The 24,528-nt window shown below is 41.7% G+C and overlaps 3 protein-coding genes across 5 annotated transcripts; 1 reads left to right on the top strand and 2 right to left on the bottom strand.

Annotated features, from left to right (window-relative positions):
• Nucleotides 1-4,332: 4,332 nt before the first annotated feature.
• On the bottom strand, nt 4,333-6,389 carry LOC118299722 (cytokine-inducible SH2-containing protein-like). The gene is made up of 2 exons (XM_035623676.2): nt 6,291-6,389; nt 4,333-5,641 (listed from the first exon to the last, which is right to left on the bottom strand). The coding sequence occupies exon 2, from the start codon at nt 5,476-5,478 to the stop codon at nt 4,360-4,362; it is 1,119 nt and encodes a 372-aa protein (XP_035479569.2). The 5' UTR covers nt 5,479-5,641; nt 6,291-6,389; the 3' UTR covers nt 4,333-4,359.
• A 1,303-nt stretch (nt 6,390-7,692) lies between these two features.
• On the top strand, nt 7,693-13,473 carry slc47a3 (solute carrier family 47 member 3). Its single transcript, XM_035623446.2, has 18 exons — nt 7,693-7,949; nt 8,064-8,165; nt 8,259-8,327; nt 8,412-8,560; nt 8,639-8,681; nt 9,412-9,456; nt 9,643-9,740; nt 9,849-9,946; nt 10,837-10,950; nt 11,039-11,106; nt 11,238-11,346; nt 11,638-11,713; nt 12,078-12,147; nt 12,259-12,391; nt 12,556-12,650; nt 12,741-12,783; nt 12,981-13,156; nt 13,246-13,473. The coding sequence occupies exons 1-18, from the start codon at nt 7,815-7,817 to the stop codon at nt 13,264-13,266; spliced, it is 1,644 nt and encodes a 547-aa protein (XP_035479339.2). The 5' UTR covers nt 7,693-7,814; the 3' UTR covers nt 13,267-13,473.
• Nucleotides 12,854-24,065, bottom strand: slc47a4 (solute carrier family 47 member 4). Of its 3 annotated transcripts, none has more exons than XM_047335699.1 (17): nt 23,883-24,065; nt 23,441-23,542; nt 23,112-23,180; nt 22,852-23,000; nt 21,830-21,872; nt 21,665-21,709; nt 21,419-21,516; nt 21,238-21,335; nt 21,020-21,133; nt 20,826-20,893; nt 20,576-20,684; nt 20,404-20,479; nt 20,234-20,303; nt 19,994-20,126; nt 14,103-14,197; nt 13,874-13,957; nt 12,854-13,794 (listed from the first exon to the last, which is right to left on the bottom strand). In XM_047335699.1, exons 1-17 carry the CDS (start codon nt 24,048-24,050, stop codon nt 13,489-13,491), a joined length of 1,827 nt encoding a protein of 608 aa, XP_047191655.1. In that variant the 5' UTR covers nt 24,051-24,065; the 3' UTR covers nt 12,854-13,488. The 3 variants fall into 3 exon arrangements, with proteins under 3 accessions (XP_047191655.1, XP_047191656.1, XP_035479336.2); XM_047335700.1 differs by lacking the exons at nt 19,994-20,126; nt 20,234-20,303; nt 20,404-20,479; ... (9 more) ...; nt 23,441-23,542; nt 23,883-24,065 and adding exons at nt 14,298-14,430; nt 14,531-14,600; nt 14,707-14,782; ... (9 more) ...; nt 17,478-17,579; nt 17,914-18,947; XM_035623443.2 differs by lacking the exons at nt 12,854-13,794; nt 13,874-13,957; nt 14,103-14,197 and adding exons at nt 18,253-19,263; nt 19,494-19,601; nt 19,799-19,893 and having other exon boundaries at nt 23,883-24,059.
• Nucleotides 24,066-24,528: the final 463 nt, after the last annotated feature.

The raw sequence follows: 24,528 nt of genomic DNA, 5'->3' as shown, positions 1-24,528 counted from the left end.
GTTTGTATCTTCTCTGCCTAATTGACAAATGTAATAAAGTAATTCACTTTTCACTGGCTTGTGAAAAAACTATAGAAATATATGACATGAGCGTTAATGTAGTGAGTTTTAATGTTTCTTTCTTGTTTTTTTGTTTTTTTTACAAATTGTGATTTAATAACACTGTAAGAACACAACATATACGGACTAGTTCATTCATTTTCCATGTATATCTAACAAACAACAAATGTCAGTCAGTTGTTCACGCAATATTATTTGATGATAAAACGTTAAAATTTTAGATACCGATTTTATAGTAACATCTTAACAGAAGCTTTCAAATAGTTCATATAGGCTAAAATACTCACAGTCAACTCTTTCTCAACTTGTTATGACTGTTTGGTGTCTTTTGAAGTGCAAATGTGTTTCGCACCCTTTTGCTGATGAACTCTTGTCTCGTGCACAAAGCCGACATAATCCTGTAAACACAGTGTCGCAAATCACAGTAATCCTGCGCTGAATGGCCACACCTAATGCATGTAGGCAAAAGCTCTGTGTCATTGTCCTTCTGCCGAGACGTTGCGTGAGCCAAGGGTCAAGCCACTTAAATTGCCGCCTTGCACCATAAACTTTATGTGGTCAAAGAAGCAATTTCACATGTCTCCACTTGAAGGCCCCAGATACTTTACTTATTTATCTATATTACAAACCCAAATCATGAGCTACATATAATGTGCATGGTACCAAACCATGTTTGAGGTACGACGTGTGACAGTGGAAAACATGTTACACTGCAGCAAAGGTAGCAGGAGAAAAGACATTAAAGGATCACGTCAAAGTTCTGACCTCATTTCTGCTGGACAATAAAAATTTTAGCTGGTTTAAAAGTGGTTAGCAAGCAGTTGGGTGCATAGAGCAGTTCAGATCACTATGATCTTGGGTCCCACTATGAACAAAAAAACTGGTGTAATTACAGTCTCTGTCTCTTGGCTGCCTCTCAACCACCCACTCATTATCCGATTGAAACACATCCTCATGTATCATAGCCTCCATTATTGGATATATATATATATATATATATATACGTAAGGCTTCAGCAGGAAACTGAAGCCGCAAAACTGTTCTCATTGCAGGGGTTTCATGCGATACACTGCACACACAAGACCTCTGGTGAACCCAAAAAACGCATTTCCATTAACTTGTGATAAACTAGGCCTTGTTATTGCAGAGCAAGCAAGTAACATGCTTAACAAATGACTTCCAAACAAATATAAAGCCATTCAGGATTTGAGAAAATCTTCTAGGCATGCAAGAGGTTAAAAAAGAACAGTTTGTGTCTCATCATCCACCTGTTGCATTTGAGAGTATTTTGTGAATGGGAAGTATTTTTAAAGCCACAATGGTCTTCCACCTCTCCCGTATCAGTTACACAAGAGCACAATATGTAGCCTGTCTGATACAATCAATCCTCCCTGGCACATGAGGACTTGTGTGTGGAGACGGTTTCAGTTAGCAATCCGAATATCCAATTAAGTTGTGGACAAGAGTCAGAAGCTAAAAGATCCAGAAGACAACAGAGGGCCTTTCTTTGCACTCTTCAGACCAAAGTACATTCACACAGTCCAGGCTAAGGTAATAGTGCCCTTTGCCATAACTTTCTTGGTGGAATTATATGTAAATAATTACGCCTTAATTGCCCAAAAGTCACCAAAAAAAGTTTTCTGTATCAGTTGGCACGGATCAATATTTCCTGTACTGTATATGTGAGGTACTAAAAATACCAGAAATAAAGATGAAGCTTAATAAATACCAAGGCACTTTATAATACAATACAACTTTATCAATCCTGTAGGCAATTTGGTTTAGTAAAAAACAAAAAACAGATACACACATGAACTGACAAACATAAACAACAACAACAACACAATAAGCAGAGCTGTTAAGCTGCATTTAGCTAAAAGTGCAATTGCTTTAAAAGTACAAAAAATACAAGGTTGTAATCAATATAAAAATGAATCAATAATTAATTAAATAGTCCATCTGAACGATAGGCATTGAAGAGTTTGTTTTAATTTTTTATTTCTATTTGTTTTTCATGTGCCAAGCTATAGATGGAGCTTAGAAATCTCAAAAAGACAAACAAAACATGAGCACAACCGACAGGCCAAGGTGCGCCACCTGAGCAGCCCTCCTGCTCTCATCACATCTGCGGAGATCCTAAATCTAGACCTGACCCACGCTGCTGATGATTGATGATTAACACGCCAAGAAACACTATCAGAACTCTGAAAAGATGTGGTAACACTACCAGAGTAGAGGCACCTCTGAGCTCCCAAAATCCACAGCTCTTGCTATGTGGTTTGTAGTAATTTGATTAACTATAACTCAAATCGGGAATATGATATGTTCTAGCAGAGCACAGTCTATACTGTCATTTTGTGTCCTGTTTTATTACCCAAACTTGTGGTCCTGTGTCAAATCTACACTGAAGTTCTTATTGTGCTCACATCCTGCATATTCCTGAATTTATTTAAATTGAGGATACGTTTATTTGTGTTTACTGAACACTGATTCACAAGGACTGCGCTCCTGTCACGAGAGAGATGCCTCATTTCAGAATTACATGCTCTTATTTACTGTCTTGTCAATATTTACTGGAGCTTTCTGAGGGACGCCATGGGTGAATATCTTTCCAGGAAATGCACCCTGAACCCTGCACCTTTGGCAAAATGTTAGACACTTGTTTTGCGTCTGCCACATATGTGCTCGAAAACAGGGTGAAGGACGACTCATTGGACTGTATGACCACAGGTCGTGTGTTCTTTGCACCAATTCTCTCAAAAAGGGCGTTTTTAGGTGTAATTAGAGGTTGAGGCAGAGCAACCCTACTGTTGTGTCCCTCTCTCGGAATCTACTATTTTGATGGTCAATTGAGCCCCAGATTGACATTTACAAAGTTGCACGCCTGTTTTTCTCCTGCATGTTAACACGAAGCGCGAATATTTTGGTGCATCTCTATTCCGAAACTGATGACATCTTTACTTTGGACCTACAGGATAGAACCACCTGACGCTGAGGTTCATCGATGTAACAAACAAGATGAGCAGTTTTCCTCTTTCAGCCTCTTGCAGAAAAGATTTTGGTGATTGTTTTTATGTCCTGGTGGCCTAGAATGGATGAGTCTAGCCATCATAATGACCTGGTGGTTAAAATGCACTCTGTCACAGGGATTAAACCTGTGGGAAACAACTTACCTTCAATGAACTTTGTTTTCTTGATTATCAGTACAGTAAATGTGATGATACATTACTGAGTTGAGCATTGCCCTCTTACAGAACACAGACCAAATCATTGGTGTGAATACTTTACTTTCCAGCCTCTTTTTGGCCCTCTTCTCCTTCCACATTTTTCAACCTAGGAACTTCATTCAAACATCAAAGTGAAGAAGCTTGTTGTCTGTGGTCAAGTTAAGTTAACCTGCATCTATGAAGATTCACCGTGTTGCACGTTTCATTGCTCAAGCCAGTCTCCTCCAGTCCAGTTTTACGACTCTGGATTGGATCCCGTGTTCTCCCTACGTCCATGCCAGCACTCACCTGCTGGAGTATATCCTGTGTGTGTCTAGTGCAGCCTTGCCTCACGCTTCCTGGGTATCCTGAACTGCTTTCACCGTGTGCCAGTATCTGCCTGCCTGCCTCTACTCGATATTATTTAGTAACAACAAACCTGTTCCTTTTCTCCATATCCCTATCTGTGTCTGAACTGCTTGATCCACTCACAAAACGAGCCCCTCACAAAGATGGTTTTGTTAGTTGTGCAATATCCTTCTGCATCTTTCTCTGCAATTAAACTCTTAGACTAATAATGTGAGCGTGTATTCATGACTTCAGTGTGTGACAAATATCTTTTTTGGAGCGAGCCTTCTCCTTCATAATAAGCACAGGTAGGACACACAGCTTCCTCTCACCCCCTTTAGAATTTCCTGGGATCATTGTGGGAAACAGTGATTAATACTGCAGACTTGCTGCAAGGCCACACCCCAGTAACATGAAGGAATTAACCATGTCAGCGTGTGTTCCACCTTCCCAGCATGTGACTGATGAACAACTCTATTATTATAATCATTTTGATTTCCAGTAAGACACTTTCCTCACATTGTCAGAAAATAAAGCTGATTGAGTCACACTTGGAAACGCAGATGATCAGATGATGGGAGGGTAGCTCTCTGACAACCACGCATCTAAATACATTTGCTTAATCTGAGCACAAAGAACTTTCAATTTCACAATTGTTAAAACACGTACAGCAGGAATAAAATAAATTAGTACAGTGCAGTGTAGGTTAATACAGGAATGTTCTTCATTCCCACCAGGTATCCATTCACCGCACACGTACTCTCTGCTTATAGTGGTATTCTTTCAGGTGCTTTTTCAACACATTTGGAATGGGAAGCAAGTTAATGCCATCATAGGTTGTGCAGCTGCTGATGACTGCTCGGCAGATGTGCTGCAGGCTGAAGGGCTGTGTGCGGTGGATGGGGTTGGAAAGCAGCGGCTTAAAGAACATGCAAGAGTTTGGGTCCTTGTAGTGCTCCAGCAATCCGGTAACCGTGGAGGCGTGGAAGACACTGGGGTCATGCACGTCAAAGCTAAAATTGTGGTTCCACTGTTCAATTCGTGCATGTAGTGAGCGGCCATAGCGGCGGAAGCTAACAGAGAAGAGGTAGTCTTCCTGGGCAGAGTCCCGCAGGAGGAACGTGCCCTCGGGCTTTCCCTCCAGCAGCGTCTCTGCCTCGTAGCGGTCCATGACCCCCCAGTAACACGACAGGTTGGTAATCTTCAGCAGGTCTGGAACTAAACAGTGAATGTAACCAATCTGAGTGTGAATGCGGTAGCCATCTTGAGATTTGTCATGCTCAGTCTGATGAACAACAACCTTAGAGGGCACACTGGTCCCCGTCACCTCTGGGTCAACCGGCGGGTCAGAGACAGTATCACTGGTGTGCACAGAGGCCGACGCTGAGGCTGAGGCTGAGGCCAACACCTCATACAGTGTCTTTATTGAGAAATACTGCCCCGTGGCATCTTTGATTTTTTGCCGGAGAGTGCGACTGCTGCTTGACCCTCTGCTGTCACCTTCACTTGGTGGGGGTAACAAGTTGACAGAGCTGACTGTTCCCAGTCCTGGACTGGCTGTCGCATGTTCTTGTCCTAGTAAAGATGTAGTGACTTCCAAACCCTGCCATCTCCAACTCTCCTTCCGAGGAGAAGAGGAAGATTGCTCCCTGGTCTCTGCGTCACTTAACAGCTGACCATACTCAAAGCCATCACTGACTGGTCGCTCAGCTGCTGGTTCGTGGCAGGCAAGGCCTTTTTTCTTTCCCTTTCCAACTTTGCGTCCTGTATCTCGTCTGTCCTCTGACCGGCTCTGTCTCACCTTGGGACGGGCCCCCCTCTCTCGATCCTTCCCTCGGTTCCCTGATTCGTTTGGTAGTGACATGGTGGATTATGGGGTGAAATGGCAAATGTTGCACCACTCCAGGGAGTTGCCAAGGGATTACTTGTAATTACAGTTAGATATTAGCAGGACGTTTCAATCCACATTCCTAGTCTAAGATGTCATTATCATTGCCCCTGCATTGTGGCCATAGACTATATAGAACCTGCAAGACAAAATGAGAGAGTCATGGAAAGGAAACTGTGACAGTGGAAGCAAACGGACTTACACTTCTGGCACTACAGGCTTCCAAGTTATAGGAGTGCCGACCAACTACTGCATCATACCAACGTTTTAAGCAGTTGGGCAGAAACCAGCTATTAGATAGTTGTCAGCTAATCCTCAATACTCATAATAACAATACGTTTCAAAGGCCTTTATCATAAATCCATTGCTCCAGTGCTTGTGTCTGACTATGCCAGCATTATCCCAGGTAATGTAAATATAACTTCATTTAAACTTAATTATTAAGTCGCATTCAAACAGTCCAAAAGCGAAACGAAGAGAGATAGATGTAGTGATTATTTGTTTTGATTGTACTGATTATTTGTTTTCAAAACCAATATATTGTTCATTTTGATAGGTTCCAAAAAAGTTATTTGATGTTAAATTTATTGTACAATGACTACGAACCCTTTCCTGACTTTTACCCTAAACCTAACCAGATTGAAATTAAACAGCATTTAAAATCAAGGAATATACATGAGATGACACATTGTTGCCTGCCATCATTGGAATTCCAGGAGACGTGAAAAGGAGTGAACCAATGAACAAGCTCATTCTTATCGTTTTTGTCGGAACAGCGTGTGACATACCTCAGAAATTGTGCTTTCCGGGTGGTGGCCTCGGTCCGGTTTGGTCTTTTCAAATGTGGTTAGTCAGGCTCAAAATTACGGATTCTGAGAGGAATTCACTTCCTGTTATATACGATGAGGTCACAGATCACAGGAGTGTGTGTCTTTGATCATTGCACCATAGGGGATGGCGTCACATTTGCATCATAATGGAGTATTTCATATTCTTAAATTGAGGATACGTTCAGGTAGTCAGGGGTTATCAAATGGACTTTTGGACCCATAAAGGCATCAAATGCTGATAACTAATTAATAACAATGTAATAATTAACAGGGGGTGTCAAAAAACCTCAATTACTATAGTGGTTAGCTAGAGAACTAATCCATTAATAATTATAAAGACATGGTTTTTAACTTGAACTTTAGATCATGGTGCTTGGAATAAGAAAACCAACTTGTTTTAATGGAAAATAAGAAGATTTAGGGATAAACACGTTTTAAGAGACACACAGAAGTCTCTTGAGTATAAAGAATAAGTGATTGATAATTAATCCAATTCCAAGTGTGATGTGCTATGGCTGTGTGAAAAACTTGACATTAATTGTGGTCACTCCCCTACCATCTTTTTGAAGAGCTACATGGGTAAATTCAGTTTATAGGGAAATGGCTCCATCTGTTGGTACAACGCAGCAAAAAAATAATTATTAAATGAATGAAAAGCCCTGTTTTATCACTATGTGAGATGACTTTGAGAAGACTATGCTACATGAACAACAGCCTTTTAAAGATTCACAAAGGAATATTTGTACCTGTTTAAGGTCTTTAAATTCAAATAAGAAACTTGTGAAGTTAGTGTATTATTTCCTGAGAAGAGTATTGAAAGAAATGACTTATTAAGACTTATTTTCCCCTCTGCATTTCGAGGATAAAGTTGAAATGTTGAAAAATTAAAGTCAAACTAAATCAGAGGAAGATTTTTGTCTCTGTATTTGGTGAATAAAGTCAAAATGTTGACAGTAAAGTTCCATCTTTCCAAGCTTGTATGTTTTTTGTTAAAAGTCCTAGTACTGATTCACACACTGTCCATGTGCTGAAGAGAAGGAATGTCCCTGTCACTGAAACTGATTCTAAAGGGCAATTTCACAAATTCATCTACACATGGCATTTTGTAGAGGAAATCATATGCGCTAGCAATTTGCAGTTTTAGATATTCTTTGCCTCCTCTTGACCAGGACTCTATGTGCATACACATGAATAGGCCTACATTATATACACAGTCTGCACCAGTGACTCATGGGGAAACAGATACAACTCACTGTTTAAATGCAGCGTCGTTATCTGGGACACACCAATCAAATAAAAGTAAGGGTTTTTTTGCAAACTTGAAAGTTCATTCATTTGCTTGTCAGGTTCTTGAGTAAGTAGAGAAATCACGTGTTTGGAGTTTCCGCTAAAACTGGACTCTGACCCGCAGGAAGCAACTGACTTCACATGATCACTATGTGTTTATATACTCATACACACAGGCAGGTTTGAGTCGATTGGATGATGGGGAGCAGCGCACGGAGCTCACGTCTCCCTCGGTGGACAGAATGTTTCACATCACAGAGGATCCGCATGTTGGTCCCTGTTGGGTTCAAGACAGAAATAATAGAGTTGTCCAAACTGGCTGGACCAGTCGTGAGTATTGCATTAGTCAACAGTCATAATCAGTCGATCACAATGGCAATATTGATCAATGTCACGTTGGTGTCCTTTAACTCATTTCCATTCATTTTTGACTTTTCACACCAGATTATATGCCAGCTCATGAGTTTTGCCGTGAGTTTGGTCAGTACTATTTTCTGTGGCCATCTGGGGAGGACAGAGCTGGCAGGAGTGTCTTTGGCCATAGCAGTGAGTAGCCTACAGTATGTTGGTGTATAAAAGTATATATTGATAATAGATCAATGAAACATAATCCACCACTGTTTTGTGTTGTATCCGCAGGTTATTAATGTGACAGGTATATCTATTGGCTACGGCATGTCATCGGCGTGCGATACTCTGATTTCTCAGGTATGACGCTCAGCCTGGCACACACGTTATGTCATCAAGTATTGTCAAGAGTCTTATTCAGGGAAAAAATATCTATTATTATAGACCTTTGGGGGCCGTAACCTCCTGAGAGTTGGGGTCATTCTGCAGCGGGCGATCCTGATTTTGATTCTGACCTGTTTCCCCTGCTGGGCGATCCTCATCAACACAGAGCTCATCCTGTTGGCGGTCAGACAGGACCCAGAGGTGGCCAGGTCAGCCATCTTCAAGTACACTCCCTTACCGCACTGCTTGTTATTTCTTGTTGATTTTGATGGAATATGTCTCTCTAGGGTGGCTCAGCTGTATGTGAAGATCTTAATGCCAGCACTTCCTGTGAGTATGTCTAATTATGTTCGTGTTTGTTGAAAGGGACAGTGAACATTGATGGGCTCATGGGTCCAGCAGCATGTGAATGTGCCAGGTTCAGCCGTATACTTTAAATTTGCTTTACGTTCTTTTACAGCAATGTCTAATAATCCAACATTTAAATTTACCAGCGCCACATACGGAGACCTATACAAATGAATTCAGAATCTTTAGATACCCCGTGGGTAAATACTTAACTTGAGAAGAGCTTGGCACCATAAAAGTGAAAGAATTCAGGATCATTTTAAAACTTGAACACCACATCTCAGCATGATGATTTTAAATTTAGAGGCGTCTGTCAGCATGACCGATGTTGTTGCTGTTTTTCTTCCTCTATGCTTGGTTTGCTCTTGTAAAAGAGAGTTTGATATCAATATAGAGTATAGTACACTGACTGTGTGATCTGTGTGGAGTTCACTTGCTCTTTTTCCACCTCCGCATGAGTTTTCTCTCATAGCCAACATCACCAACATACACTCAGGTGAATTTAAAATATGACTTGCTCAAAGATGTGCACGGCACATTTGTGGTGTTCTTGCCATACTGAAGGCAGTCCATTCTGTCACAGGCAGCAGCCCCTGCTGTTTATCCAGAGTATAAATGATTCTTATAAAAAATGTATATCCACAAATATATGCAACTCTTCTTTTTATCAAAAATGTATTTGATTAATACGTTCATGGTTTTGAATTTGCAGGCCACATTCATGTATTCATTAGAAACAACATACCTGCGAAACCAGGTAAGTGCATTATCATTCCACATTAAGTAACTTCTTGATGTGTTTGTCTGTTAAGATTCTCAGTCATCTGGTTCATGGTATCTGGTATCTAGGTCAGTGGTGGAAAACCCTTAAATTGAAAGATCTGTCAAGGTTCTCACTTTGCCGTTGTTATCGTAGGACAAATATGTGGCTCTTTTCTTTTAGGGCATCATATGGCCACAGGTAATCACAGGCTTTGTGGTCAATCTTCTCAACGCTCTTATCAACTACATCGTTCTCTTTGCATTGAATATGGGTGTAACGTGAGTATCATTTATTTGGACTGTGCGTGGCTCCTTCAGTATCATCATCATCATCATCACTGGTTGCATCACATAAGCAGTATCTCACCATAAAATAATCTCTTACAGTGGTTCTGCTGTTGCCAACACCGTTTCTCAGTTCTCTATGGCTGGAATTCTCTTTGCTTATATAAAGTGGAAAGGTCTTCACAAGGCTACATGGGGAGGTGAGTACATTTGTACCGGGGGAGATAGTGATCTTGCATTTATTCAGAAGCTCGTGTTATAATGAATTATTAAAGCAATGACCAAAACTCTGCGTGAGAGGACAAAGGCCGGAGCTCAGGTGGCAAGAAAAGCAAAGGAAAAGATCTCAAAAAATATTTAAAGAATGAAATCATAGACTGTAAAAAGAGACGCTAGTCACTGGGTGAAGCCAATGCGTAAGTGCCTGGAACCTGTATTCTCACGAAAGACCAGCAGAGGGCGACTCCACTGTTACAAAAATAAGTCAGTTTAGAAGTCTATGTGAAAATGACTCCACTTCTCACTTGATTTATAACGTCAGCAAAGATTTTCCTGAGGAGTTTATGACCTCAATCGCTAGTTTCATGTCTTCAACAATACAGGATTGTGTTCATTTTGTAAATTATGGTCCCATTTAGAGTCAAGTTAACAGTTTAGGATCATTAGTTAAAAGGCATGGAGCATATTTCTATCTTTACATAGTGAACTTGTCGATGGAGAAGATTTCTTCCTCCACAATAGAAAAAGATGGCTTCCATATTTCATATCCTCGGAGCATTAAGTAGAGAGTCTGAACTGAACAATTGTTTAAGCTCTTTTTTTCTCTTCTCAATTTTCCTGTTTTCCTAAGAGATTAATGTTTACCATAGCAGATTTCAAATCATGAGCCTCAACATGGAAATCCATCTGACCCAAGTGCTTACGACATGATTAACATATACATGTAGTATACAAAGACTCTCACTTGATTTAACGTTATTTAATATTCCAAGTGCTTTACAGCTGCTTATTTTTATTCACATTGTTTGTTTGAAGTATAGACAGACAGACTGAATTCAGTGATGAAGTCATTCATTGCTTGATTACACAGGCTGGTCCAAAGAGTGCCTGCAGGACTGGGGCTCGTACATCCACTTGGCCATCCCCGGCATGGTGATGATGTGTGTCGAGTGGTGGACTTACGAGATTGGAGGGTTTCTGGCAGGTACAGTCACGGGTCGCTCCGGGATTTTAAAGCATCTGTGTGAAGTTAAGTGGTTTTCTGAAATCTCACTGCAGTTTGTCATCGACAGGTCTGATAAGTGAGGTGGAACTTGGTGCTCAGTCAGTTGTGTACCAACTGGCAAATGTTGCATACATGGTGAATTCACTCATGTGAAACAAAGTTTCCTCTGTGCAATACTGAATATACATCAAATTTTCGTGGGTTATCTGTTTATACGGCGCATGGGGACGTGTAACAACATGTTAATATGGTATTTCTGTTATTAGTTCCCATTTGGTTTTGGTGTGGCAGGCAATGTTAGAGTTGGAAACGCATTGGGAGCTGGAGAAACAGAGCAGGCAAAGCTGTCTGCTAAAATGACAATGATCTGCGCAGGTGAGTGTGCATATGAACACTATTTAACCTGTTTTTTAGTGTCTTATCAAAATGATATGTATTTTAAAGTTGAGATAATACTTGAATTGTTGTTATATCATTCAAATTTTGCTCAAGAAAAGAAAATCCCTCTTCATCTATCATGAGTTAATAAACGGCTCTAGCCGAGCTACTCTTTGTCCAAGATTAGGAGGCTACTGGTTGTTGAATAAAAGTCAGTGTGTAAGTTCAACACCGTCTGAATGATGCAACTAGTAGATAATTACGTCTGTTGCCCTTTTTTTACGACAGAGTCAGTATCTGTATGTTTGGCGATTCTCATTGGAGGTCTGAAGGATCATATCTCTTATGTTTTTACATATGATGAGTGAGTATGTTTTTATCATGTGTTTTTGTAGTCACATATCTCATTACTCTGTAGGAAACCAGGGGTGTGTCACACCAACACATACTTAGCCAGTGTCAGGTCATTGCCTGGGCAGAAAACAGTGAACTTTGCTCACATATATTCTTGTACATATTAGCTTCACGTAAATGTTTTCCAGCAGGAGCACTCATGCTGTTTTGTACCACTGGAGATTGACGGCAATTTCTATATTGTCACAGATACTGTGATCGTATTAAATTTCACCATGCTCAAAAATAAAACACAAAAAAATTACATTTGCCATTTTTAACCTCTCCTACAAAGTCTGACACAAAATTTTTGAGGAATTCTTCTTCGCCAACAGACAAATCAGGCAGAGGGTTGCTGATGTCCTAGCTTTCTACGCTCCATTCATACTTCTGGATGCATTATCAGTGAGTATAGTATATCTCTACCATTATGTTAAGATCTTCACATCCCCATATATTAATCACAAGCACTTTTGTCAAGTCAAACCACTTGTTTGTTTCTTTTTGCGTGACTAGGCTTCCTCGGGTGGCGTTATACGAGGAGCTGGTAAACAGAAAGTTGGGGCTGTTTGCAACTTTCTGGCATATTATGGTGTTGGTTTCCCTATCGGAGTGCCACTGATGTTTGCAGCTAAATTAGGAATCAAAGGTAAGATTTACAGCAGAGATGGTTCTTAGCCTTCCGCTGTTTTGTACCGCATTGTTCACTGGTCATTTCTAAGTTTTGTCCACAATGTCTTTTTTTAGTATTAGCTCTCCATGGCATCAACATCTGCCTGCTGCTGTTTTCAAAGGTTTTCATTTATTTTACAGGTCTGTGGACAGGCTTGTTTACTTGTGTGTTTCTGCAATGCACATTTTTGATTTTCTACCTTGTAAGAATGAACTGGAATAAAGTAACAGTGGAGGTTAGTAAACAGAGGCAGATCTCCCCATTATGCAGGGCATGCGGCTGCTTCTTTTATGAGTTAAATGTGTGCATATTGTTTTTCCTCCAGGCTCAAATCAGAGCAGGAGTGTGTGGGAGCTCCAAAGACACAAGTAAGACATTGTGCAGCGACTTAAAATTTTTATACTATTCTTGAATAAAAATAAATCTAAACAACATATGAACAATTTTTCATCAAACAGTTTCATGCAAGTATCAAATTTGTTTCACAAATATATCAGATATAAATAATCTTAAGGACCTAGTTGAAGAGAAAACTTGACATTTGCATCTGTATGTATTTGAGCAGGTCTGCAGCCGGATGATGCCACTTGCTCACAGGACCAAACAGACACGATGGTGCTGGGGGATGAGGAGGAGCCGCTGACTCACAGGGCTCTGGTTCTGAGAAGGGGTTTGGCTCTGGCTGTCATGCTGTTTGTCTTGGCTGCTGGAATCATTATGAACCTACTGATCACTAACTTGGTGACTTGAAGATGAGGAAACGAGTGTTGTATTCAGTGGAGAATGTCGTCAGCCATCAGCTCAATATGATGCAGATGTTTGCATTGCAGGATTCCAGTGCAGGACAGTAGATGTGAAGATGGGCAGAGAGCAGAGAGAAGACAAGGGGTGAAATTCAATGAAAGCAAAATGTTACTGCCAAACCATCAATTCTCAAGACTTCCCAGTGAATCGCCATGTGCTTGGTTTGTAGGCACATTCTGTGAATGAGAATGAGTCAAACAAGAGAGTTTGACAACCTCTGTATCCATAACATTAAACAGAAACCTTGTGGCTAATTTGGACTCTCAAAGTCAGTCTGTCTCTTCTAATGGGATCAGCACAGTGGAAATTTGATCAGGAGTGTGTGTAGTATTGATCCAGTCCATCGTATTGTTGGCCTCTAGAGAGAGGCTCTCTGTCAGGGGCACCAGGAAGTGCACGGTCGCTCCCACAGCCAGGAGTCCGACTGCGGCAAACACAGTGAGGCCTCGTCGGAGGACGAGCTGGGTGGTGGAGAGACGACCTCCCGTCTGCTGCTGCAGCACCACGTGTCCGCCTTGTGTCTCGGTGTTCCCACCACGCCACTCGCTCCTCACAGACATGGAGCCCTCCCTCGGCTGAGAGAAGGTATCATTAGTTTATTTTGTTAATCAATTATATGGAGACCAAGCACAGAAAGTTTAGAAGGTCACCTACGTTTTCATTATGCCCTGTCTGGTCTGGAGTGTTGTTACCAGCAGTGTCCGACACGGGGCAGTTTTTCTGAGCTCGATTCACCGCCTGACAACAAGCAGAAAATAATGACATTTTAAATTGCTCATATTCTTACATGTGACAAATATAGTAGCCTTTGAAAGCATAATTCATCTCCGCAGATTTTCACTCTGGAGAAAATTCCAAATTCAAAGGGCCCTGCAGAGCATACCTCCTCCGTCATCCTCTCCCAGTTCAGCTTGAAGATGACAATGATGTAGAAGGTGGATTGTAAAACGACACAAATGAGCAGTCCCAGCCAAAAACCTGCAGAGATAAAGACCGCGTTGTCACCTGTGTGCACAGCAGGCTTCGTAAAAATAAAAATATAATGTGTAGGATAGAAAAGATCATTTCATGCCATTACCCAAAACTCTCAGCTTCGCAACGAACATTAAAGTAACACTGAGTGAAAGTCCTATGCCATAGTATCCGATGAGATTAGCCACAGCCGGGATCTTCTGTTTGCCCGTGCCCAAGAAGATGCCAGTGCACACGCACTAGGATGTAAACAGACAGAAATCTCTAATAATTATGCACGCTCACTCCACCGGCCTTCATGAAAACATATTCGTTTTACTCACGAGAAAAAACACTCACCACAAGACCATCGAAGAACTGAAGGAAGCAGTAAGCGTTCATCAAGTGCGAGACCAGACCGACGATCTTCCTGGAATGAGGTTTCATAATTAAGATCTATTTATCCTGACAAATCTTTAGCACCAGTGCTTGAGCTGTCGCAGTTCAGTGAGAGGGTGCGACTTTGGAGACTCAACTCATCGGAGGTGAAGATGAAGCCAATCACTGTTTTAGTAGAGCAAAGCACCAGACCTTCAACGATAGCGATGCTGCCTGTAAAAGACGAACTGAGAAATCTGTCGAACAGCAGAGACAAATGAAGTAAACTGAGAGAGACGGTTCACATTTCTGACTGACCTGCGAGCCCGAGGGAGACCTTGCTGGTGAGGATTGCCCGTGCACTGTCTCCTGCCCCGAGAGCGTTACCCACTCGGACACATGCTGCAGCTTGAATACCAAGAGGGAACTACGGATTCATCATTTTGGAGAAAGTATGAAAAGCGTTCATAAGTACCCTCATGTTCAAATACATTGGGAATTGAGAATACAGCACTCTGACTAGAGAAGTGGTAGCAGCAGTAGTTAATATACCATGTAGGTTATTAATGCCACCATTATCACAGCATGTTGGGCAGCCAGCTCATCCTCACTCAGCATTCCTGATCATTAGAGACAAAGAGGAAATCACAGTAAAGACCCAAAATTGATATCCTGTTCAATGGAATTAAATGACTTACGGATATCCAATGTATGGATCACCTGCGAAGAAACCCCCAAACTCATAAACCCACCACTCGAAGCACTTCATCAGTGTGCTGGGAATGGCCAGTTTCATGTAGGAGCCCCACTCCTGCAGTGATTCCACAGACCAGCCTGCAGGGGGAGATGACACACTTACAGTACTCTTGCATTGTCCGTCCCGGGTCATAACAACCAGTATCGACTAAATATAACTGTCCCTCACCTCCCCATGTGTTCACATGGAGCTTCTTCCACCAAATGTAAGCAAACAGAAAAGCACAGATGTAAATCTGAGACAGAGTATTGGCTGCTGCAGATCCACTGTAACACACGCAAACAGATGCAGTGATATATATGTGTGTGTGTGTGTGTGTGTTAATTGTATTAATTGTATTCAGATTAACATTTCATACTGATGTAGGAGCACACCTACCTAACCTCGAGATCCAGCCAGTAGAGACAGATGTAGTTTGTCACCACATTTGCTATGTTCGCCAGAGCAGCAGTGTACATTTGCGGCATTATTATACCCTGAGCACACAAACACCAGATGAGATGAGTACCGCTTGTTCCTTTACTCTTCAGAAATTTGTTTCGCTCATACACTGAAACTCATTTATATTGCTACAGAATGGGATCAACACAGAACTGGTTTGGGACAACAACGCACCTGGTTCTGGAGGTAAGACACCTGGAGATGATGAAGAAACATTGCCTGCAGAGAGAGAAGATTCTAATGAGGTGTTTGAATTGATTTATATATTATGCAGACAAGTGGCAATGAAGATGAGCGACAAGTCAGGACTCACAGGAACAGCAGGAAGGAAGGCTGTGATATACAGCTGGGCTATTCTGAAATCAATACACTGTTACAGTTCAAAGTTAAGACAAACAATGTTGACTGTTCACAATCATTAGTTCAATCTCATTTGTTGCCATTCATTAATGGGGAAGTGTGGAAAAGATCCTATTCAATCAGAAACTAGCCAGTTAAAGCTGCATTAATAATTTGTTTACTCAACCAAATGACTGACTATTGTGAATTTGATCGTAGCAGAGAACTCTCAAAGCATCGGAACTCAACTCAGCCTTTTTCTAGTCTTCACTTTTGCTCTGTAGTTTACTTGCCCGGAACCAAACTTAACAAAATTTGTGATTAGCTGCTGAAGTCAAATATCTTGAAAGCTCAGGTATTTTTTTCAACACTGGGTGAAGTCAAATGAGTTTTATCTTATAGTCAACCAGTGACCAGAAATATAGCAGTTGCTCTGTCTATATTTCTTTTCTTTTGACAGAAAGTAAGCAGGTGATAGGAATTGTTTTGCCCCCTATTGCTGGAAATCTAGTAATGCAGCTTTAAAGGAATATACATTTTCAAATATAGGCATGTATAGTCAAACTGTTTCTATAAAGTAACATTGAATATTTAAAATATTGGAGCAGAATTAAAACTGCAATGAAAATGGCGTATGACTTTACACAATAGGTCAATATTTGGATGTCAGATTCTGTGTTATGCCGAAACTGTTCACTCAATCTGTGGGGAACAGATCTGATTTTAATGCAGAGATGGTTGTGCGTTAAAGTGGAGAGGATTATGTCTCAAGTTCTCACCGATTACCGTTCAAACGTGCCCACGTTTCCGATAGTGTAGAGTAATAGAGTTACAGCAGGTTAGGTGCTGTCAGTTACCTGGTCACCTCAGGGTCCTGACCCAGACATAAGAGGATCGCCTCGGCATTAATAAGCAGACCCCAGCAGGGCAGACAGAACAACAGCAGGATGATGACGCCCCGCTGAAGGATCACTCCCACCCGCCGCAGGTTCTTGCCACCAAACGTCTGCACAACAGTTCCACAGACAATCACTTAATGGGACAGAGCATTGAACAGATAGAGCCAGGGAAATTGTGGATCAGGGCAAAATTGCATCGGACGAAGGGGTTGTTAAACCTGAGCCACCAAAGTATCACATGCCAGTCCCAGACCACATCCTGTTGCTGCAGTGGTAATATTGATAGTCTGAAATGAATATGAGACATACTTCAACGAGTTTGATGTACACTGGTAATCAGCAGGTTTGTGTGAAGACTGTAAACACTTTCTTGGGGAGGTTTTATAGTGGGAATATTCAGTTTTCCACCATCTCCCAAGAAATCACTTCTCCACTTGTCTTTTTCTCATTTCAAGCCTCCACACAACTGTGCAGCATACAGGTGACCACTTACAGCAGAAGCTAACCCGTAGCCAGCCATCACTTCATTTCCCAGGCGCCCGCAGAACATGGTAACCACAAATGGAAGGAGGTAATTGAGGATTCGAGAGAGCAGCTGGAAAGACAAACATCGACAGTGATGCGGTTTGTAATGACACCAGTTCAGAGATTGTAAGATCCAGCAAATACAAAGTTGCAATTAATTATCACGGCACTCAGGCTGTCTGCACTTTGTGAAACCTGCCAAACACTGTTTTAGGTTTATTGGTTTCTGCTTGTAAGTCTCCGACAAGAAATTCAGTTTTCCTGACATCTTAACCTTTTCTTTTTTCAAAGACAGACTATCATCAATCGTCTGTTGTCTTAATCAGCATTGCAGCAAGGGCAGCCTCCGTCCACACAGTCCCTTATAGACAGAGGAGAGGTATGTAAACAGTGTCAATCCTTACCAGAGGCCCTGTCATCCTCAGGATGTGGTACAGTTCCTCTCTGTGGGCCAGGGGAACCCTGTGGTGCAGCCACCTGCAGCAGACAAGCTTCTTACTTGGTCCAACCATATCGACAGAAAGAGACGCCAATGCAGGTCCTTCCACTGAAGTGTCCGTCTGATGTTCTGGTGCACTAATCTTAGTTGCTCTCCGGGATGTTGGAAAGGATGGAAATCTTCTTGCGGTCCCAGCCTCCCTGGAACTGAGCCAAGGCCAGCTGAAACAACGCACAATGTGGGAGGAAGACCAGAAAAATGCTTGCAATCACAACACAGACAGATGTGGGACGTGGAAGCAAGAAAGTTTTGATTCCGGTTGTTTAATGTGTAGAATGACTATTTACTACCTCTTCTTGCTCTAGTTCTCCTGGAGGAACATTATCAGATTGTTCATCACTCCAAAGAGAAAACATTAACATAATGATCAATCCAGACTACAGACACCATTGGGGACAAATTAAGCTTTTCATATGTATTGGGTAGAAACAGTAACAGAAATTAATGTTGAACATTTTCAGTACATGCTAGTCGAGGAAAAACAGCATTAACTTTGCATACAAAGTCTTACAAACCATACAAAAGCACATAGTTCTGTCTGCAATATTTTAATATGTTGTAACAGTTGAATGCAAAAGAAAGTCTTTCTACAAATCACTTGCCTCATTTCTTCTGTCATAAGGTCAGTTTTGAGTTTTGAATTAGTTCGAATCTGACTTCATTAAAGTTCTTACACTTCCAAGTTCTGCTGAACCCATATTCTGTAGATGAGAGGGGGAAAAAGAAATAAAAACCTAGAAGGTGAAATTGCCACCAAACAACAAATTAATATCCCAAAGCAAAATGTCACCACTAAGCTATTTTTCTTCACTTCACTTTTCAGTCAATCTGCCACAGTTCAGCCAACAGCCGCACTACAGTTATGAGTCCACGAGAGTCTAAGATCCGATACTTTTATGGCATTGACCACAAACAGTGATTTCATGATCAGGACTCCCGAGGCCTACGCTGTCTCTTCTAATGGGATCGACACATTGGGGAAGGTTTGATCAGGAGTGTGTGTAGTATTGATCCAGTCCATCGTATTATTGTTGGCCTCTGCAGAGAGGCTCTCTGTCAGGGGCACCAGGAAGTGCACGGTCGCTCCCACAGCCAGGAGTCCGACTGCGGCAAACACAGTGAGGCCTCGTCGGAGGACGAGCTGGGTGGCGGAGAGACGACCTCCCGTCTGCTGCTGCAGCGCCACGTGTCCGCCTTGTGTCCCAGTGCTCCCATCACGCCACTCGCTCCTCACAGACATGTAGTCATCCACGAACTTTAAAGATGAAAAAATATAACCTCAAGTCACTTTATTATGTTAAGGACAGAAAGCTCAATCACGCTTGAAAGGATCCGGTCAGAGGCACTATTTGTGACCGGATATCTTTGACTTAAGTGTATTATAGAAAATATTACACAGGGAACAAAAGCAACAAGGTTCATTGATAACAGTGTGAAGCACGATGTGAAAAAATCCATTTAGGTTCAGAATAACAGGCCACTTACGTTCGCATTATTCGCTGTCTGGTCAGCAACACTGTTACCCAGAGCATCTGACACAGCAGCTGCACTTAATAATGTCATGTGAATCTTTTTCTGAGCTCGTTTCACAGCCTGCAAACAAGCAGATACAAAAACAACTTAGCTGCCCATTTTCTAGTTATGCTCACAGTTAAAAAAAAGAAGAAAAGAAAAGCTATTGACATTTGACAGTTTTGCCTCAGCAATTAAAACAAATTCTGTCATTGTTTCTAAACAGCTGGGGCCTTCCACGATAGTGATTTGTAAGATTACCCAGCAGCGTACAGTACCTCCTCCGTCATCCTCTCCCAGTTCAGCTTGAAGATGACAGTGATGTAGAAGGTGGATTGTAAAATGACACAAATGAGCAGTCCCAGCCAAAAACCTGCAGAGAAAAAAGACTGTCAAGGGCTTCACCTATTAATAACCTTCCATTACTATGCAGCCTTTTGTGTTTCAATATAATAAAACCTTCTCTCAATTACCTAACACTCTCAGCTTCGCAACGAACATTAAAGTAACACTGAGTGAAAGTCCTATGCCATAGTATCCGATGAGATTAGCCACAGCCGGGATCTTCTGTTTGCCCGTGCCCAAGAAGATGCCAGTGCACACACACTAGGAAAAGAAAAGAAAAAATACACATCTCATGCTTGATATTACTTTCTTCTGACACCAGAGTGAAAAATATATCTTCTGAACACAAGACAAGCCGGTCGACTCACCACAAGACCATCAAAGAATTGAAGGAAGCAGTAGGCGTTCATCAAATGGGAGACCAGACCTATGATCTTCCTGAAATTATAATCAAAACCATGTCTTTGAGTGTAGCGGCTGTACTCTGACTACTATGGCGTGCGATTGGTGCAATGTGTGTGCATCTGTAAAGACTCACTCATCAGAGGTGAAGATGAAGCCAATCACAGATTTAGTGGAGCCAAGCACCAGACCCTCGACAATCGCGATGCTGCCTGCGAAAGAGGGGCTGTGAAATCTGTCACACTGCAGAAAGTGTCTACGACTCAAAACATCAAATGTAATAACGAAAGGAAATGTCTATAATTGACCTGCGAGAGCGAGCGACATCTTGCTGGTGAGAATTGCCCGTGCAGTGTCTCCTGCCCCGAGGGCGTTACCCACACGGGCACATGCTGCAGCTTGAATACCAAGAGGAAACTATGGATTCATCATTGGAGGGAAAAATAAAATCACCACAATTATACATTTTTGTCTTTGTGAAAAGTAACAGTTTAACCATTCTAAATCTGAGAGATATTCATAGAACACTTTTAAAGTGAGAATGTCACTACACAATACCATGTAGGTTATGAATGCCACCATTATCACAGCATGTTGGGCAGCCAGCTCATCTTCACTCAGCATTCCTGATCATTAGAGACAAGGAGCAAATCACAGTCATGACTCAAAATGTATTCATTTGGTTAAATAAAATTTGAATTTGTGTCATTAAGAATGGACTCCAAATACCCCAAAAGCCTAACATCCATTACCTGCAAAGAATCCCCCGAACTCATAGACCCACCACTCAAAACAAGTCATCAGTGTGCTGGGAATGGCCAGTTTCATATATGAGCCCCACTCCTGCAGTGATTCCACAGACCAGCCTGCAGGGGGAGAGAGAATCTAATTTGTGTAACTTTAAAAAGATGGAGGATGAACATTGTCCTGTGTGAAAGCAAAGGGAGACCGCCAATGTTAAATCCCTCACCTCCCCATGTGCTCACGTGGAGCTTCTTCCACCGAATGTAAGCAAAGAGAAACGCACAGATGTAAATCTGAGACAGTGCGTTGGCTGCTGCAGATCCGCTGTAACACATGCACACAGACATCAGTGACGTCAGTATGTAATAGCTAGATTTAAAATGCTGTATTGAAAAGAGTACACCCACCTGACTCCCAGACCCAGCCAGTAAAGAAAGATGTAGTTTGTCACCACATTTGCGATGTTCGCCAGAGCAGCTGTGTACATTTGCGGCATTATTATACCCTGAGCACACAAACACCAGATGATGTGATGAGTACCACTAATTCCTTTCCCCTCAGAAATTTAATTACACTGAGACAGTGAATTAAGACAGCATATTTTAATTTGGTGCAATAAGAGAACAGAATAGGTGTACAGGACGTTAGTGCACCTGGTTCTGCAGATAAGTCACCTGAAGTTGATGTAGAAACATTGCCTAAAAGACAAAGATGGATTCAATTTGTTGACATCAAGGTTCGAGGGGAAATTGTTCCTCTATGCAACGCAGAGAATTTATTGAATTTTCACATGAAACGGTAAGAGAAGCCAAACTCACGGGCACTGCCGGAATGAAGGCTGTAATATACAGCTGAGCTATTCTGAAATGAAGAAGTTGTATTCAGATCCAATTAAACAAGAAAATGGCCGTTTAATTACCTAATTACCTTCATTTACTCTGCCACTCAAAAATGTATTCTTGGCAAGAAATGTTAAGTGTCAAGCTGTTTTATATGGACTTGATAACCTTGAAGAAGTTGCTGGTGTGAACATACATTAAAGGGGAAATAGACAACTTTTTGGTTTGAACTTGCAATGACGATATTAAACCTGATTGCACTGTGTAACAGTGAGAGTAAAACAACACCATCCATGCTTATATTGGTCCCCTATAAGCCTTGCTTTTCGCCATTGGTATTCTCTTGGCCACCGGGACGCAGTTTTCGTGAAAAAATGACGACTTAATCTACAGCACAAATTTTTGTGACCAAAACAAAGATAGAGAAAAGCATTCTAACTGTATCTACCCTCAGTGATGGAAATGGCAGAGGGTGGAGCAGACGAATTGACAACAACAACAACAACAACAACTCAAACTTAGAATAGAAAAATAATCATGCTGACGGAGGAACAAAAGCAGGCAAAGAAGTAGAGTAATAGAAAAGGAGATAAAATTCTGCCGTAACAGTTGTTTTCTGCTCTGGACAGTCGCCAGGCTGCAGGCACTGAGTTAGCCGTGATGCCAACGTTGCCACCAGTTAATGCTGGGAGCTTAAAAATGAAGAAGGAGCTTCGGTGTACATGCTTCTTTCTTCTCCTTCACCATCTCCAAAGTGGTGTTGACTGAAATGGAATAAGTGATGGAGTGGATGCTGATTCAGGAAGACGCAAACCGTGGATGTCCTAAGCAGAAGTATTTATTATAAGAGCTCAATATTGAGGAGACTTCCGGTTCGCATATTGCAACATTGGCGTCTTTTACGACTGTGACCAAATAATAATACCACCTGCAACCGCTAGGGGGCATGCAAGTTTTGTGTTGCCTCTTTATATTAATGCAGGTTAGGTGCTGTTAGTTACCTGGTCACCTTAGGGTCCTGACCCAGACATAAGAGGATCGCCTCGGCATTAATGAGCAGACCCCAGCAGGGCAGACAGAACAACAGCAGGATGATGACGCCCCGCTGAAGGATCACTCCCACCCGCCGCAGGTTCTTGCCACCAAACGTCTGCACAACAGTTCCACAGACAATCATTTTATGGGAGAGAGCATTGAACAGATAGAGCCAGGGAAATTGTGGATCACGGCAAAATTGCATCGAATGAAGGGGTTGTCAAACCTGAGCCACCAAAGTATCACATGCCAGTCCCAGACCACATCCTGTTGCTGCAGTGGTAACATTAATTGTCTGAAATGAATATGAAACTTGCGTAAATGAGTTGGATGTACACTTGATGACTAATGTTTCTATGACTCATGAGAATAAATGCACTCTATATTGATTAATCATCATGTTTGTGGGAGAGCAGTAAAAGCCATCTGGGGAAGGTGAGTATGTAGTTGAAGTATTTTGTTATTGTATTCCCACATTGGGAATCACATCTCCACTCATCATTTTTCTCATTTCAAGCCTCCACACAACTGTGCAGCATACAGGTGACCACTTACAGCAGAAGCTAACCCGTAGCCAGCCATCACTTCATTCCCCAGACGCCCGCAGAACATGGTAACCACAAATGGAAGGAGGTAATTGAGGATTCGAGAGAGCAGCTGGAAAGACAAACATCAACAGTGTTGCGGTTGATAGACGTACCAGGTCACCAGTTAATGTATTGTGAGTTATAGCAAGTTACATTTAAGTAGCATTGTTCTCTTTGCAAGTGAGCCACCACACCATTAACAAGTTTGGCATGTAGCATCCACTGTTTGCAACCTGCAAAACATTGGTTGACTGATTGCTGCCTCTAGAACCCAGACAAAAGGTTTACTTTTTCTCAAGTTCAAACAAAACACCCTCATCTGTCTTGCAGTGTATACATTTAGTTATTTTGAAGGTCACCCATGGAGCAAAAACAGCATTAAGTCAGAATACAGCAGTGCCAATCCTTACCAGAGGCCCTGTCATCCTCAGGATGTGGTACAGCTCCTCTCTGTGGGCCAGCGGAAGCTTGCTGTGCACCCACCTGCAGCAGAAAGGCTTGTTGCTGGACCCCCTCATGCCTGCAGAATCCGATGCTAACACAGGTTTTCCAACTGGAGCCACTGTCCTTTCTGTCATGTCGTTGATGCTCTCCGGGGACAGAATTGACTTCTGTTAAGTATTTCTTAAAAAGTTACTTATTAATTCACTCAAGGTTAGAAACACAGATTACATTTCAGGACACTGTGGACAAAAAAAACAAAAAACTATGACAAATATTACTCATCAGGCAAAAGAAGTATATTTTATAGTACTTGTAGCACATTCATTTTTCTGGGTGGTTAGTTGCACGTAAAATGACATCTACAATTGAATCTAAAATTCAATTATTGTTAAAACTGATATTGCATTTCATTGCATTCACGGAGTGAGTAATTACATGTCCAATAAATGCCACTGTGGATAGCACACGTGTTCTTGTTCTACCTCTGTGTTGTCAGATATGATTTGTGAACAGACAGAAGGTGTGAAGCGTCATGATTATTCATGAACATCTTTTGCATTTTAATGACTGCATAGGTTTCCTTTGGAGAAGTGGAATCAGTCCGGTCGGTCT

This window comes from Scophthalmus maximus, chromosome 11 (genome assembly GCF_022379125.1).
Source record: "Scophthalmus maximus strain ysfricsl-2021 chromosome 11, ASM2237912v1, whole genome shotgun sequence".
In the NCBI taxonomy this organism is placed as follows: domain Eukaryota; kingdom Metazoa; phylum Chordata; class Actinopteri; order Pleuronectiformes; family Scophthalmidae; genus Scophthalmus; species Scophthalmus maximus.
Note: the sequence above shows the minus strand (reverse complement) of the source record. Positions and strands in the feature narration are given on the sequence as shown.

What these genes read in the sequence shown, in the direction of transcription:
- slc47a3 (XM_035623446.2), top strand. Translation starts at nt 7,815, where the DNA reads ATGATGGGGAGCAGCGCACGGAGCTCACGTCTCCCTCGGTGGACAGAA. An exon ending in TCTTAATGCCAGCACTTCCT is followed by an intron (nt 8,682 to 9,411) that starts GTGAGTATGTCT and finishes TTGAATTTGCAG; the next exon opens with GCCACATTCATGTATTCATT. An exon ending in TCACAAGGCTACATGGGGAG is followed by an intron (nt 9,947 to 10,836) that starts GTGAGTACATTT and finishes TTGATTACACAG; the next exon opens with GCTGGTCCAAAGAGTGCCTG.
- LOC118299722 (XM_035623676.2), bottom strand. Translation starts at nt 5,478, where the DNA reads ATGTCACTACCAAACGAATCAGGGAACCGAGGGAAGGATCGAGAGAGG.
- slc47a4 (XM_035623443.2), bottom strand. Translation starts at nt 24,050, where the DNA reads ATGACAGAAAGGACAGTGGCTCCAGTTGGAAAACCTGTGTTAGCATCG. An exon ending in CAGGACCCTAAGGTGACCAG is followed by an intron (nt 21,873 to 22,851) that starts GTAACTAACAGC and finishes TCTTCATTTCAG; the next exon opens with AATAGCTCAGCTGTATATTA. An exon ending in CCACGTGAGCACATGGGGAG is followed by an intron (nt 21,134 to 21,237) that starts GTGAGGGATTTA and finishes CTCCCCCTGCAG; the next exon opens with GCTGGTCTGTGGAATCACTG.